This window comes from Gymnoscopelus braueri (assembly GCF_963280865.1).
Source record: "Gymnoscopelus braueri genome assembly, chromosome: 13".
NCBI classification, from domain to species: Eukaryota; Metazoa; Chordata; class Actinopteri; order Myctophiformes; family Myctophidae; genus Gymnoscopelus; species Gymnoscopelus braueri.
Genome location: NC_137615.1, coordinates 19,065,811 through 19,083,446, shown reverse-complemented (window position 1 = coordinate 19,083,446; position 17,636 = coordinate 19,065,811). Strand labels below are relative to the sequence as shown.

Sequence of the window (17,636 nt, the reverse complement as noted above, 5' to 3'; positions counted from 1 at the left end):
AATACAATTACAGTTAGAACCAATTTAACAATAAAGCAAACAAAAATAAAATAAAATAAAATAAAAGCAAAGGCATAAAACAACATTAAAATAGGCAATACAGTGAGGAATTAAAAATCAACCAAAGAATCAGCTAAAAGCAAGAGTGAAGTAATAGGTCTTGAGCTGTGCTTTAAAGCTATCGACAGAGGCTGCCTGTCTTAACCCATTAAGACCTGAGGCGATTCTTTAAAAAAATCTAAATCCTAACAGTTTTTTGAAGAAAATATAAAAAATATTTTTTCACGATTTTTTTTCAAAAATAGCAGATCTACAAGCTCGTAGCGCGGCACTCGGTGCCGCGCTATGAGCTTGTATATCTGCTATTTTTGAATAGCCAAAGGCATCTAAAGTGACACAGAAGCGTTCCAGGTATCAATGGGTTAAGTGTAATGGGAGTTTATTCCACACTGTCGGTCCGTAAAAGCAGAATGCTGCTTCACCGTATTTTTTATATGTCATTGTAGGCACCTCGAGCAGGTCAGCACTTGAAGACCTGAGGGCCCGGTTTGGAACATATCTCTCTAGGCAGTCAGAGAGGTAGGAAGGTGCCAGACCATTTAGAGCTTTATAAACTATTAAAATAATTTTAAAATCAATCCTAAAAACAACCGGGAGCCAGTGTAGTGAAGCTAGAACTGGAGTGATATGTTCTCTCATCCTAGTTTTAGTTAAAATTCTGGCTGCCGCATTTTGAACAAGTTGTAATCTGTCAGTTGTTTTCTTTGGCAGGCCAGAGTAGAGTGCGTTGCAGTAATCAAGCCGAGAGAAAACAAAAGCGTGGATCAGCGTTTTTGCATCGTCTAACGACAGATAGTCTCTAATTCGCGCAATATTTCTAATGAACATGAACTTTGGACCTATGCCGACAAACCTGTGCAAAAGATTTTCCATAAGTGAAAAAATGAAGCTTTAATGAGCCAATGAATATTGCAGTTTTATGACAATTATTCATCTACCCCTAACACATACATGCAGACTCACATTTCTTTGAAACTTTGCGTTAATGTTGAGGGTCATTCCAAATATTACTGAAACCAATCTTACTCCAATTGGTCAAAGGGGGGCGCTATAGCGATGTTTTGAAAGTGCAAACTTTAAACGGGCAAAAGTCATGCCTCGTTTGGCCGACAGCCATTAAACCTGCTTACACATGTGCCTTGACTCATGAGGAACACATGTATCACGTTGACCAGTAAGCTCCGCCCTTAGATTGTCCGCAATTTTGAGCAGTTTGAAAAACACTTAAACCCAGGATTTTTCAGCTATTTGCGTGAAACTGTATCATCTGTGTGATCTCCTTTTTCACAGGTTCTTGTCTGTTGGTCCAATGGCTTCTCCCTTAAACGTGTGCCTCACAACCTGAAGGTTGCCAGTTCAAGCCTCACTTGATGCGGAGTTCATTAAAGTTGCATTGCACACAACATGATTGTGTCAATTAATACATATGCAATTGATAAAGATAACCTGAAATGCTTATTTGAGAGGGTATGAAGTATGTATGACATACTTCATTCTGAAAATAGCCGATCTACAATCTCAAAACCTTTCAGATAGCAACGTTCTTTCTGAGCTTGTAGATCGGCTGCTTTCACTGGTTCACTTTTATCTTCAACAGACAACCTCAGCCTGGACAAAGCTATAGCACTATAGGTAGTGTTGCAGCCTGTCAATTCGAAGGTTGATGGTTCGATTCCTGTTAATGGCAATAGATTGAGATGTCCAATCAATCCATTCTGCTTCCATCTCTCTTCAATCTATTATGTTTCCGTGTCTCTCTCTCTCTATTCCGTCTCTCTCTCTCTCTCTCTCTCTCTCTCTCTCTCTCTCTCTCTCTCTCTCTCTCTCTCTCTCTCTCTCTCTCTCTCTCTCTCTCTCTCTCTCTCTCTCTCTCTCTCTCTCTCTCTCATTCACCAGGTCAGGTCTGTTGTTCCAATGGCTTCTCGCTTAAGTGTGTGCCTTAAAACCTCAAGGTTGCCAGTTCAAGCCTCACTTGATGCAGACTTCATTTAAGTTGCATTGCACACAACATGATTGTTGCGAACGCGGAAGGAGGCCTCCGACCAAGTGGAGCTTACTATATCACCGTGCTTGGGTTGTGTGTCTGTCCCTTATTTATGGTCTTTCCGTGTGTGTTCACGCTCTCATTGGCTCGCGCCCCCATGTGACTCGAAAATCCGTGCTGAAATGCCAGCAGCTGCACTGCCTGTATACAGCCGGCAGAGTGCGGCAGAGTGCACTACTACAGTGTGGTTGAAATATAGCAGCCTCAGTCAATGTGCGTTCGCTTCCAGCGTTCGCGCGTCTTACTTGTGTCAATTAATGCAAGTGCAATTGTTAAAGATAACCTGAAATGCTTATTTGAGAGTATGTCTTTTCAATGTATGACATACTTCATTCTGAAAATAGCCGATCTACAATCTCAAAACTTCTCAGATAGCAACGTGTTTCTGAGCTTGTAGATCGGCTGCTTTCACTGGTTCACTTTTATCTTCAACAGACAACCTCAGCCTGGACAAAGCTATAGCACTATAGGTAGTGTTGCAGCCTGTAAATTCAAAGGTTGATGGTTCGATTCCTGTTAATGGCAATAGATTGAGATGTCCAATCAATCCATTCTGCTTTCTTCAATCTATTATGTCTCTCTCTCTCTCTCTCTCTCTCTCTCTCTCTCTCTCTCTCTCTCTCTCTCTCTCTAATATATAGGTAATTGTGATTTATTACATGTCAGTGATTAAACTTCTCCTTGAGGTCTTCATCATAGTATCGCTATAAATAGTACCTGGATTGATCGTTTTTCCGTTCTCTGTCTCTCTCTGTCTCTCTCTCTCTCTCTCTGTCTAGGGGACTAATGCCACGGACTCTAGACAGTCAAATCACCTTAGAAAAGACTCCAAGCTACTTTGTCACCAGAGAGGCACCTAGACGCATCTCCAGCATGTCCCACGAGACCAAGCTGATTGTTGTGGTGCGTAACCCGGTCACTAGAGCCATCTCCGACTACACACAGACTCGGTCCAAGAAGCCCGACCTCCCTGCATTTGAGGAACTGGCCTTTAAGAACAGGAGTTCAGGCCTTGTTGACACTTCCTGGAACGCCATCCGGATCGGGATGTACATCCTGCACTTGGAGAACTGGCTTCAGTACTTCCGCCTCTCGCAGATGCACTTTGTGAGCGGAGAGCGGCTGATCACAGACCCGGCGGGGGAGCTGGCCCGCGTGCAAGACTTTTTGGGAATCAAGCGCATCATCACGGACAAGCACTTCTACTTCAACAGAACCAAAGGCTTCCCCTGCCTGAAGAAGCCAGAGAGCAGTGGTCAGCCACGCTGCCTCGGCAAGTCCAAGGGCAGGACTCACGTGCAGATGGACCAGGAGGTCATTGAGCAGCTGCGAGACTTTTACAGGCCTTTCAATGTCAAATTCTATGAGACAGTGGGGCATGACTTCAGGTGGGATTGAATACGTCGCATACTATATCACGATTGCTGCTTTGGTAAAGTCACTGGTTCTTTCATGGCCTGACACGATTAATGTCTGAATTCAAGTGACGCTACCGTCACAAGATGAACTGTCAGGGTGAGGTTATTGAGTTGTGTATAAATAGTGAAGCTTGTTCTGAACTAATCAATCAGTCGGACACACAATGTATCCTCATATGCTTAGTTTTCTCCGCCAGGCCAAAGGCCAGGGACTGTGTGTGTGTGTGTGTGTGTGTGTGTGTGTGTGTGTGTGTGTGTGTGTGTGTGTGTGTGTGTGTGTGTGTGTGTGTGTGTGTGTGTGTGTGTGTGTGTGTGTGTGTGTGTGTGTGTGTGTGTGTGTGTGTGTGTGTGTGTGCGTGCGGAAAACACCATATATCTTATATATACCCAAATTTGAACATTGTTGTTGGGTCCTGTCTAGGGTGCACCTCCAAAAGCACTTTCACTTCTGAGGGGGTCATGACTCAAAACCCACAACTCACACAGCCCTGAGAAGGCCACATGGCCTGGCAGAGATATGCGCTCCGAGGAGTGCACCTTCCGCTTTTGTCACTCCACTAAAGACAAAGTAGGCTACTACCAAAAGAAATCAATCACTTTGGTAGAAACATACACAGAAATGTTTTCATATAGCAAATTATCATGCTACAGTATATGCGTTCATGAGCAGCCAGCGCTCAGTAATTAACAACCACAAAACATCAGTAGATCTGTAATAAACATTGCTTATTATATTCATCAGAACCAGTGACCATAGTCTTCATATACTGTAAAGAGGCTGTACAATGTCAAATAAGTGAATAAAAACGTTGTCTGCTTTGAAAATGAGAATGTAGGCTACTGTGCTCAGCTCCTTATTGTTTACATAAGCTCACAGCCAAAAGTGATATGTTTACTGAATACATACAGCTAACATGAAATCATTCTAATGAGTACAACAGGTGTAATAATAAACTAAAAACAGATGTGATCAAACAGATGAGTGTTTGCCATATCAGTTCAACTTTTCCACAGCGTTTGGCTTTTATTTTTCATTTACAGTATTAGACCATAATCTTCACTCGGGTGGAAATCTAATATGTCCAAAACTGTTAAGTTTCAACAATGTAAAAAAAAAGAGCCTGTGTTCCAATGGATTCAGTGTAGATATTTTTTAGTCACAAGCTCTTGTTAATACTATTCATTGGTTCAATATTTATAAAACCCACAGGCACACTTATTTCACTTAAGAAAAGCAAAAATAGCAGATCTACAAGCTTTGCTACTTTTGTGTACACAGTAGTATGACAAAGTAGGGCATTCATTTATGAAAGCGAGGATATAAACATACATTGTTAATGCCGAAATTCAACTTTCTGTTTCTCTTGCATAAGAGTTTTGGATGAGCCGATACTGTCATTTCTGCGTGTGTGCGTGTGTCTTAACACATGCACTTATAACTTTGTGTGTTCCTAGAACTTCCTACTGTAGTTTCTTGTGCACTTTTGCCTCACTCCAGCACTAATCAGATCCATTCCTGTGTTAACGTACCTGTGACTGTGAGCGTAGAAATGTTCACACATCTATTTGATGTGCTTCACAGCAATATTTAGCGCTCAAAGGTTGCAATTTGCAATGAGATGGTGAACTAATTGCTTTTGAGAAATGAGATTCTGATTCGTAATTTAGCATGCCTCTGAAACTTGGGCTGTACATTTGGATTGTTGCCGAATCATTCATTTCCCCAATGAAATCCAGCAAAATTGCTGTTCTAAATAAGTCTGTCTATGGGAATTCTACAGTGTAAGATTTTTTATTTAAACAGAATTATATGGCAGAAAAAAATGCAAATTTCTATATTTGAAGAATTTCTGATTGGTGTGTGGCTGGCAGTAGCTGTATACTAAAGAAATAGAGGAGAAATGGAATGGAAAGAGCATTATACTCCAGTGGCTCCCGTCCTTTTCTGGTTCAGGACTCACTTGAAAATCTTGAAAGTGTTCGTCATAGTGTGACATAATATGACATCATAGACTGGCCTAGACTCATTTGGATATGCCCGACACGGAACACGATACATGGGCACCAGAAGCGTAGCGTCTGTTGGGCCACTCGGCCAGGCAATGGAGCTCTGGCCCAGTCTAGCTGCTGAAAGACGAAGGCGAGAAAAAAATATTCTGCTCATCCGACAACAATAGATACATCGGCTGCCTCATTCGCACCTTTTACCAAGCTACAAAAGCTACCGACTTGTTAAGTACTGTAGTCTGTAGGAGGCATAGGCAGGCTACTGTCAGATGTCCTGAAGCAGTCTAAAAGAGAATGGATAATGGTCCTGGGAATCATGAATTATATTACAGAGGTGACGTGACTTGCGACTAGCTGTCACCATGTAGATTATCAACACAGTATTATGGTGCTAGTAAAGGCTGGGAGAGTGCATGCACCGCATCGACCTGGCCCAGTCAAAATTGTAATCCAGCCTACACGGGTGATGGGCATAAAATGGACACAGATAGACAGACACAGAAATCTCCATATATGGGTATAAAAGGGTACTCTGGCAATGGGTACAACAGTTTTTTTTGTGGTGTTATCTTTTTTAAAAATGGTACCTTCCAAAGCACATCCTATCAGAATTGAGGAATTCACATGCTATCGTTGTGTATTTGTCTTTCTACAGTGTCGACGTCACGTCACGCCCTAGTACATGCAAATAGGGGAAGGGAATCAATGTGTGAGAGTGAGTGTGTTGGAGATGCAAATAAAGGTGCTTATTCTTCAGCAAGTGGAACAGCAAACCATCTTATTTTATGATACACATTGGAGTAAACTGTGTACTGTCTCCATTGTACAGACTAAACCAATCACCTGCACTGGCCAGTCTAACCTTCAAAGTAAATACCAAAGAAGCAAACAGTCTGTTGTAAATGTCATGAACTATGAGAGACTCTGAAGTAGTTATACCTCCACTGTTAATGGGCAATGTCAGACAGTGCACGGAAAAAAAAGAGTCATAAGGCAGCTTAATGAAATCCTCAAGCTTTTTAAAGAACATTCAAATGCTCACTGCAGTCATCAATCTGTCACAGCCTGTGTCTGTCTCTCCTCTCCAGACACATCAAATCCTCAGACCTTCTATTCTCCACTTATCCACCAGATGTCCTCGGACTTTACCTTCTTTCTCCTTCGCAGGGGCATTTCTATAGGCATAGGCAGTTGCCTATTAGGGCACCACCTGCTTTTGTTTTTGTTTAGTTTTGTATGTGATTTCTCAGTCATATAGGCTACTGTAGGATGCTAAAGCCGCAATGTTTCATATTTTCTAACTTAAAGAAAAGTCAATATCATGATAATGACATGATACTGACATACTGACCATAATACTGACTGGATTCTGATCATGATACTGACCATAATACTGAAATGATTCTGACTATGATACTGACCATGATACTGACTGTGATACTGACATACTGTAGTACTGACATGATTCTGATCATGATACTGACATGATTCTGACTATGATACTGACATGATTCTGACCATGGCACCGGTTGGTGATCTCGCCTCGGGTCCCGGGATGGCCAGAAACGCCGCTGCGAGCAAGTACCCACAACAAGCAGCCGATGGCCTCGTGTGTCGATGAGCTCACTGTCCGAGTAGGCAAGCCGTGATGGATGGAATAGGTTATCACGTTAAACAAAACCAACCAGCGCTCATATCTCAGCCAATCACAGGGCACAGGGGATTCAAGCTCTCACTACTTATACCACTTACTTATTGTACTCTGGTCACTGTCATAACATTGTAACCTTTTGTCCTAATGGTGACAACATGCCACCCTACTTTTCGATATGTTCACGTCCAAAGATTTGTCTCCATATAGCCTGTCACTGGTTGCACCGCGATAAAGCAATCTCAGTTCTTTATTATATCTCAATTACCCCATTTCCCAGTGTCTTTTCATACTTGCACACAGTCCCAAAACATTGTCATCACATGCCCCAGACAGGCAGAAAGATGGAGAAAGGTAGACAATGAATATGTATGAGAGAGAGAGAGAGCGACAGGCTCATGGAGGAAGACAGTAGAGACGATGTACAACTAGAAATGAATTGACACGCTACATTTTCATGGCTGTCAGAAGAAATTTTACTTCATACATTGCTATATCATTAAGGATACCTTGCACCTTCCTAGTTGTAGATATTGTTCATCATGATAAATCAATGACAAAAAAGAAAAAAAGGTGACAGGAAGCAGAGTATTTAGTAGTCCTTTTTACATATTGTTAGCCAAGGGCTTAGATGTAGGAAATTACCTGAACTCTTTGCCCATTCTGCATTTACAATGGAAGCTCTACCTGATCCTCATAATCATTATTTTTGAGTAGCAATTTCTTTTCTGATGTCACTTGCAATTTCCAAGTGTTCTGCAAGGTATAAGCAGAGCTTTGCCTTGCTTCTATTCTAATGGCTGACGTGGAATCTGGGTCTGTATATTCTGCATACTGTATGAAGGTTTTCAGGAATACCCCAAATGAAAGGAAAGACACATCTTAAAAAGTAAGAGCGACACCTTATTTCCAAATGCTTCTTAATGAATGCATACCATTGATGCATCAATTTACCATAGTGATATATGCATGACACTAATTCTTCTGTACCAAAAACAGGACTGTGTCCCTCCTAATGAGGCAAAGCCATGGAGGATAATGAGAATGTTCCCTTTTCTGCAATGTACAATAAGAAAAGCAGACCTTCATGTGGATGATTTGAAACTTGACAGCCGTAACCCCATCTAGAAGGATATCTCATTAAATACTAAGATGCATGTAGGCTAACCTCTAGCTTGCATCGATACTCTCTCTGAATATCCCACTCCGCAAGGTTCATCCAAGAACACAATCTTAAGAAATGTATGATGCCTCAAGGAGGTATTATAAATCAAACAATGAACCAAATCAATGTGCTTTATTTTTTTTCTTCCACAGGAGGGATGACACTGGCTGATGTTTTTTTCCTCGTCTGAGGAAACTGCCACAATGCTGCTTCATGCTTTATCTAAACCACATGACTAGCTCTGTGTCACACTAATGAAGAACCGGCCATTAAAGATGGCACAGGCACAGTCACTGCCCTACAGTACATCCTGTCAAGCCCTTTACATCTTTGCAAAGGAGAAGCTTACACCCATATGCACACGCTCACACCAGCAGGCGGGGGCTGCATGCATTTTCAGAGCATGTTTTTTTTAATTATCAATCAATCAATCGATTGTGTTCCAGCCTGGATCAATGGAACTAACGCAGTACTCTATATATTAATTGTCTCCGCCAGGCCGAAAGGCATGGCGAGAGAGTATGTTTTCTACCCCGTCCGTCCGTCCGTCCGTCCGTCCGTCCGTGTGTCCGTGTGTGTGTCCGTCCGTCCGTCCGTCCGTCCGTCCGTCCGTCCGTCCGTCCGTCCGTCCGTCCGTCCGTCCGTCTGTGACCAGCTAATCTCTGCCACCGTTGGCTTGATCACAGCGCCACTGTGCACACACACTCCCTGGATGCCAATTCAGAACCTCTGCCCCACATTTTTCACATGCGCCACCAGGAGGCCGCTTTTTGCAAAACACATTTTTTTAGAGTACTCCTACAGATTTTGTCCAAACATCACGCAAATCGGTACACAGTATCTCTATAGTCATTCAACAAAACGGGTCTTTCAGATTTCTCATATGTGATCCTGATTGGCTAAAAATGTCTTCCAAAGTTTGCAGGAGTGCTCCGTTTTGAACAAAATGCCTCAAATCATGAACACAGCATGCAATTTCCGTGAAATTTTGCACGCACATTCCCATTAGGCCGAGGAAGAACTACCATTTGAATTTTTTCAAATCAGCCTCATGGTGGCGCTATAACAGGCCGATTTGTGTTTTTACCTATAATTGCACCGATCTGTGTAAAACTTTGTATGCACATTCCCTAGAGGTCAAGGAAAAACCTTTGCCCTGCATTTTTCACATCTGCCTTTTATAGCGCCACCATTAGGCCAACTTATGTAAAACACATTATTTTATACTACTCCTTCCAATTTTATCCAAATTTCACACAAGTCGGTACACATGATCTCTATAGTCATGTGATCACGACGGATGTGTTTGATTTTTCATATTCCATACTGATTGGCTAAGACTGACATCTAAAGTTTGCATTATTGGCTTGTTTTGAACAAAATTCCGCAAATCATGAACGCACCGTCCGATTGCGGTCAAACTTTGCACGCACATTCACACTATGTTGAGGAACAAATGCCACCCTTTTAACATTGGCCTGTTATAGCGCCACCAGCAGGTCTAATTTAGCGAAACAAATGTCTTTAACAAAATGCCTCAAATCATGAATGCAGTCAGTGTCCGATTGTCGTGCAAGGCCTAAGAAGAAATGGCTTTTCACGTTGGCCTATTATAGCGCCACCAGGGGGCCACAATAGCCTACCTGACCTGGCGGAAACCTGTGCTCCGAGGAGCACTTTTTCTAGTTATGTGTTGAATTCATGTTAATGCCTATTTTCAAACATACAAAAAAAGGGAGATGTAGTAACTCTGAGGACCCTGTTGAAGACCATGTGCTTTATAGAGTCCTCCCATGGAACAAAATACATATAAAACAGTTGTATTTTATGCTGAGTTCTCCAATTCTCCATCAGTCATGGCTGCCAGTTCCCACCTGATGTTGTGTGGAAGTTCTGACCGCTCCAGACCGTACTGAAAAACTGTTAGCTTGCATAATGTCTTAAGACTAGGACTCAAGTCTAAGATGTACATGTCATCGTTGGGTGTGTCGTGTCCTTTATATCCTCCAAAGATGATGACACGATTTCCCACCATGCAACAGCAGCCCTTTGTCTTAAAAATCGGGTCATTGACCTTGGGCTTAACCTCCTTCCAGGAAAAGGTCTCTGGACTGAATCTACACATGTCATTGCAGGTCCCTATATCAGGGTCTTCATCAGGCCAGTACTCACCACCAAATATGTACAGCTCTCCATTGTAGGAAAAGGCTGAATGACACGCGCGTTCTGCTGTAGAATGATGTGCAGAAGGTGTGTCGAGCCAGCAGTCGGTCTCTGTGTCAAACACTCTGATGTTGGTGTTGTCGTCCCCCCAGCCCCCACATACAAACATCTTTGTCCCGATGATGGTGGCAGAGTGACCTGATGAATAAGGAGGCAGAGTGCCTCTGGTGTTAATTAAAGACCAGACCATTGTGGTGGTGTCCAGCTTGTAGAAGCCATTAGTGTATGTCTTGGTCTTTCCTCCGTAGACATACATGACCTTCCCCAAGACACAGGCTGAGTGGCACCACCTTGCCTCTGGAACGGTCCCAGAAACCTCAGCATTGAGCCATCTGTGGGTGTCGATATCGAACGCATAAAGCATGTTGTTATAAAGTCTACGCATACTCTTACCTCCCCAGACGTAGACGATATCTTCAATTAGCACAGCTGTGTGTCCATAGCGAATAGAGGGAACCTCAGGGGGAAGTTCTCCTCTTGTAGTTTTCACTGGGGGCAACGTAATCCATCTCAGAGACACTGTGTTGAAGACGTAAACATTGATCTGATTGTCTTGAGTTTTCCTAGCGTTGTGATATCCAAAGACGTACATTTTGGGTCCAACTGCTACGGCAACATCATGTGCAGAGGAGATATGTGGGGCTCCTCGCAGCTTCACTGTACAGCGCAACATTTTAACACACCAGCACCACACTGTATAAAATCCAAGTTGCACCGTTTTGTTCTGTAAAACAGTCTTACTGCACATAACACTTATATTGAAGGCCAGTCTATGACGTCAGTACTATGATGTCAGTAGGATGGCGTCATAGAATCTCCATATTGGTGGAAAAAGTACTCAAATGTTTTACTTAAATAAAAGTATCAATACTGCAACATATAAATACTCTGTTACAAGTAAAAGTCTGGTAATAAAACCGGTACTTAGTTACTTTACACCACTGAATACAGGACATGCATAGACCCAGAAAACATGTACAATAAAATAAAAAGTTAAGGGAATATTAATCAATCAATTGTAGATTGGGGTTCATATAGTTCATATATACACAAATCCACAGAGCGCTGCCCTGTAGGTGAGTCTCAGTCAGCTGCTGCTGCGGTTCTGTCCGTCTGTTGACGTTACTCTTTACCTGCTTGGCTTATTACTAACTTTTACTAATTGTCTCCGCCAGGCCGAAATAGTAGAGCTGTTTAACTCCCGTTTTTGAGCAAATCGTGCACTTTTTGAAAGAAGCGTGAAACTTTCAGCACAGTTAGTATATGCCATAATGTTCATTTTCAGACGGGGAGGGAAGTCAGATTTGACCTCTGAGGACCGTGAGAGGTCAAATCCAAAATGGCCGCTAGTCCAACTTAAGTTTGGAACCAAACACAGTAGAAAAACGTTTAAAGTATAATTTCCAACTAAATAGGGGATGCCTTTTCATGTGGTAATACTATCGAGATCACCAGATTTCAAGGAAATGCAATAAGGTCGAGGTCAAGGTAAAAATGTGCCCAAAAAATGCAGTGATTTCCTCAGAATCAACAAATGGCAGTGTAACAATCAATGGTCTCATATATAGGCAACACCAACAATGACACACCTGATGTGGTTCAGACAATTAATTTATTAACATTCCTCTAGTAGAGGGCAAGGAACTTCATGCAACCAATGGGAGTGGAGTCCTCAGTTCTCCTGCTGATTCAAACTTGGCCTGCCTTGCCCCATATTCGCAAGAGATGCAGATGCTGTGCAAAAGGGGTGTAAGAAAGTGACCATACGCACTGTTGATACTGATGTGGTAGTACTGGCTGTGGCTTCATTCATCAAGATAGGTCCTGATGAGCTGTGGGTTGCCTTTGGTGTTGAATCAAGCTTTCGGTACATAGCTGTTCATGAAATGGTTGCCACAATAACTCCAACACAGTGTCTGACTCTCCCAGTCTTTCACGCTTTCACCGGGTGTGACACTGTATCTGTGTTTGCTGGCAGAGGAAAGAAGACTGCCTGGGAAACTTGGAAGTCATTCCCAGAGGTGAACAAGGCTTTCAGTGAACTCCTACAGTTGCCAAGTGAGGTCAGTGAAGGATCAGAAGTATGACCGAACCAGTGAGTGCATGGAAGTGAATGATGCCAGGAAACAGCTCTTCACGAAGAAGTCAAGAACACTAGAGAGCATTCCTCCAACCCAGGCAGCACTCAAGCAACACATCAAGCGCACTTGCTACCAGGCAAACTGCTGGAACCAGGCATTGGTACTGGAACCAGAGATGCCAGAGCCATCTGAATGGGGCTGGACAAAGGAAACAACTGGGTGGCAACCATTTTAGACCACTCTCTCTGAAGCATCCAAATCGTGCCATGAATTAATCCACTGTCGCTGCACGAAAGAGTGTACTGGACGATGCAAGTGTGCCAAAGCTGCACTCAAATGTACTGCACTGTGCCTCTGTTGTGGAGACTGCTAATTTTGATTATTACCATTATCATTATCACAACTTTCTTGTTGAGATAATCTTGTTTTTCTCTTTCCTGTATAGAAGATGTGACAATAAAGAAGCCTAGAACCTTGATTATTGTCATTTACTATGAATTTAGTATTAAAATAGACTACCACCATAGGTTTAATCTGTTCATTTGTTTTGTATTATTCCCATTGGCACACAACAGTTCCACTATATTGCAGTACCCACTGTCAAAGCTTAAATATACGTATTACTATGTAATTTGACCTTGACCTTGATTTAATGTATGTTCTTGGGTTCTGGCAATCTCCAACATATCATAAAATGAATGGGCAACCCCAACTTAGTTGGAAAGAACGCCTTAAATGTATTTTTTGAAGTATTTAGACATTTAGACCCAGTAGACTGGCGGCCATCTTGGATTTGACCTCAGAGGTCAAATCTGACTTCCCTCCCCGTCTGAAAATGTATATTATGGTATTTACTAACTATGCTGAAAGTTTCAGCCTTCTTTCAAAAAGTGCACGATTTTTAATGCCAAACAGCTCTTCTAAAAGGCATGGCGAGAGAGTATGTTTTGCCCCCTGTCTGTCCGTCCGTCCGTCCGTCCGTCCTGTCCGTGTGTTACCAGCTAATCTCCGGCACCGTTGGCCTGGTCGCTGCGAAACTGTGCACACGCACGGATGCCAATTCAGAACCTCTGCCCCATTTTTTTCCCATGGGCCTGTTATAGCGCCACCAGGAGGCCGATTTGTGCAAAACCCATTTTTGGATATTACTCCTACAGATTGTATCCAAACATCACGCAAATACACAGTATCTCTATAGTCATGTGATCAAGACGCATCTGTCCGATATTTCATATTCCATCCTGATTGGCTAAGGTTGGCTTCCAAAGTTTGCTGGATTGGTCCGTTTTGAACAAAATGTCTCAAATCATGAACGCAGCGTGCGATTTCCGTGAAAATTTGCACGCACATTCCCACTAGGCCGTGGAAGAAATGCCACCCTTTTCACATGGCCTTGTTATAGCGCCACCAGCAGGTCTACTTTCGAAAAACACATTTTTGCAACCAAATACCTCAAATCATGAATGCACGCACATTCCCACTAGGCCGAGGAAGAAATGCCACCCTTTTCACATTGGCCTATTATAGCGCCACCAGGAGGCCACAATAACCTACCTGACCTGGCGGAGACCTGTGCTCCGAGGAGCACTTTTTCTAGTTTCCTATTTATTGGTATCACGATGAAAACTCATTTTTAAGGTTGTAAAGAAAATATACCATGACATTTTTTTTTTATATTAATGTCATGTTAATATCTAAGTGTTTTGTCAATGATTTGGGGGCCCACTTGCCATATCCTCACAGCCCATGTACTGTACCTTGAAATTGTACGGTACTTGAGTAAAAGTACCTAATTTACACCACTGCAGAATGTGTTGTTAGGTTTGAACAGATGTGTGTGCAAGTGTCGAAAACGAATGTCTTTAAGCACCTGAACCTTTGCTTTTTGCATGTTAAACATATAAAGTGAAACATTGAGGAAAATAAAATTCAGTCAAAATGTTTAAATACAAATGCATCCAAGAACTTGCTGTAGCAACAGAAATACAAGGCTGGCGTTTTGGACGGATGGCATGGTTTTTAATTCATATCCAATTTTGTTGTGTGAATGGGAAGATGAGAATATGAGACTGCAGTTATATGGCAACTATTATGGCGATTACGAGATGCTTTGCTGACTCATGACCAGGACACCTTGTTGCATGCTTTCACACAAGATCGTTGCGTCTCTCAAACTTTCGGAACCCGTCATTTAAACGTAAAGTAACCGGAGCTTTGGGGTACAATCACAGACTGCATGATACTTTAAGTTATTATAATGATGAAATTGAACAGCATTTCATATTGAATGACTACAGATCTTACAGGTCTTTGCCAGGCTGTCAAAAGTTGTGCTCACTTGGTTACAAAGTGCAAATTACACAACTGAATCCGTGGGGATGCTACCTCTACTCATGCACTGTTCTGTTAAAACCAGACAACTGAAAACATGCAAGAACAAGCTGGTTAATTGGGCACGCATAATAGGTTCCCAACCAAATGGATTCAATTACTTTCTGTTATCAAGGGAGCACAGAAATGCAACCACATTCAAGTTGTGTACCAGAGCAGACTTGAATTAACTTGCACAGAATCATAACATGCATTTAGTTTTTTGTGCATCGCTGACGTGATGGTGTCTCTCGCCAGAAACAACAGATCTACACACTAACAAAATGCATTGTAATTTGGGTATGAAATAGGCTTAAAGCAAGGCTATGTGGACTAGTGAAAAGTCATAGCACGTTTTGTTGGCTACAGAGCCAAGAAAAGATGCAATCATTTGTCTTTCTCATACATAAAGGTCAGTCAGGTCAGACAGAGACTGAATCCTATGTCCCCATGCACTCATTACAAAACTATCCAGTGTTTGTTAGTGGTGGGACGCTATTTTAAAGACGTCACGCGCACGTCGCTTAACACCTACACTTCAGGTCACACAATGAACAATTGATATGCATCTAGGCTCATTCCTATGTTAATTCATGCTGGTGTGACACCCGGCAGTCGGGAGCCTTTGTAAACTTTGTCGAGGTGTGAATTAAGGGTCGTTTTAAATCGATGCGTGTGCGTGCGCGTGTTCCTGCTCAAAAAAGGGGTTGCATGGCGTGTTTCCGTGTCCCATGACCAATGCATCCCTGAAACTATGCATGCGCTGTAAGTCCCAACTAGTCAGTATAGTGAAATGGCCGTAGAAGTTTGCATGATCTTAATTCACTGCAATTTTCACTACAGCTAGAGCATAACGCTCAGCTTCTGTTGACTACAGATACTGCACAGTTGTTGTGCTACTTGCTCGTATCATCGCTATTGGGCAGAAACCTTGTATCTCATCAACATGTTTTGTTTTTAATTTTTTCACAAATGAATGTCCTTTTTTATGCTACTTTATACGCAAAAGTAGCGAATACATATTATTTTCTCTATTTTTGAAACAAATTGAAAGTTTGGGATATTCTTAAGAATAGTAAGATAGGGACACCAGGTTGAAAGTGGTTAAGTCTGTCTTGTCTGGATTTTATGCATATTTAACCAGTGAAAAGCTTGTGACTATTGGATCCATTAGAATACAGGTTAAATTTGCTGGAAAGTAACAGATTTTGACGTAGAAGGTTTCCACACGACAGTGAAGATATGCTCGTATGCAAGGAATGTGAGGATAAGATTTATACGGGCATTTCTAATAAAATGAAATCATAAATCTGCCACGGTTGTTTTGAAGGTGTGAATAAATGGCCAACAAAGTCCTAAACATGGATGAAGGACCAGGTCGGTTGATCTAGACATTTAGGGAAACATGAATCATTCTGCAATTGTAAATGTGAAGCTCCGGGTGCTTCACGGAGGCCGCCACACCAGGTGGCCTACCATGGGCTGCTGTGTAAATCACGACCTGAGGAAGCTGCAGCGAGTAATAGCGCTTCTATGTCAACCGGTTTACCTTCTCTCATTTGTGGTGCCCCCTATAGGCAGAAACGAAAGCACTTTTGGAGACAGACAGACAGACAGACAGACAGACAGACAGACAGACAGACAGACAGACATAATGTCCACCTCTCGGCCTTTCAGCCTGGCAAGGAGAAAAAGAACAATCTCAGATCAAAGTTGCACTCTATAGGTTTACAAAAAAGCAGTGGTGGGAAGTTACTAAGTATATTTACTTAAGTACTTACTGAGGTACTTTTACTTTACTGGAGTATTTCAAATGTTTTATACTTTTACTTCACTACATCTGAGAGTCAAATAGTGTACTTTTTACTCAACTACAATTATTAGAAAACTTTAGTTACTAGTTATGTAGATTTGGATTATTATTACAAAACATACATTAACCACTTCAGCCCTATTTAAACTTTGGCTGTTTGAAAATAGCCGATCTACAAGCTCAAGCTTATGAGCTTGTATATTTGAAACCTGTGAAATGGGACATTCAGCATAATGGGTACCAATACCTTTGTACTTTTACTCAAGTACATTTTCAATTCTGGACTTTTACTTGTAACAGAGTATTTCTACATTGCAGTATTGATACTAATTAAGTAAAACATTGAGTACTTTTACCACCACTGCACACAAGTTAATGTCTGTTGACATAACTGGGACTTGAGCTCCGCTGCGACAAGCAGATTTTGTGCTCTGCGATGTCAACGTTGTTTGCATGCAGAGTTATTAAAACAGGTCTGTCAACAACATTCAGTATGATGATCCAATTCAATAACCTCTACTCAGACACTTCCAACTATGGCTCTCCTATTTTCAGTAAAACATTCATACAGCACACATACTGTACACAGTGTGTGTGTGTGTGTGTGTGTGTGTGTGTGTGTGTGTGTGTGTGTGTGTGTGTGTGTGTGTGTGTGTGTGTGCGCGTGTGTGCGTGCGTAAGAATCATGAATGATGTTGATAGATGAATAATGCAGTACAAACCAGGATTATACAACTTAACGTATTTGTTTAGTTGAAGACTTGAAACAGTGAACAAAGCTAACCAATAACCCCAAGTCATGAA

The 17,636-nt window shown here is 42.0% G+C and overlaps 1 protein-coding gene across 1 annotated transcript; it reads left to right on the top strand.

Annotated features, from left to right (window-relative positions):
* Positions 1-2,890: 2,890 nt before the first annotated feature.
* LOC308098340 (heparan sulfate glucosamine 3-O-sulfotransferase 2-like) lies at positions 2,891-3,502 on the top strand (the record flags this gene model as incomplete). The annotated part of the gene is made up of 1 exon (XM_080446650.1): positions 2,891-3,502. The coding sequence occupies one exon, from the start codon at positions 2,891-2,893 to the stop codon at positions 3,500-3,502; it is 612 nt and encodes a 203-aa protein (XP_080302776.1).
* Between the last annotated feature and the right edge of the window lie 14,134 nt (positions 3,503-17,636).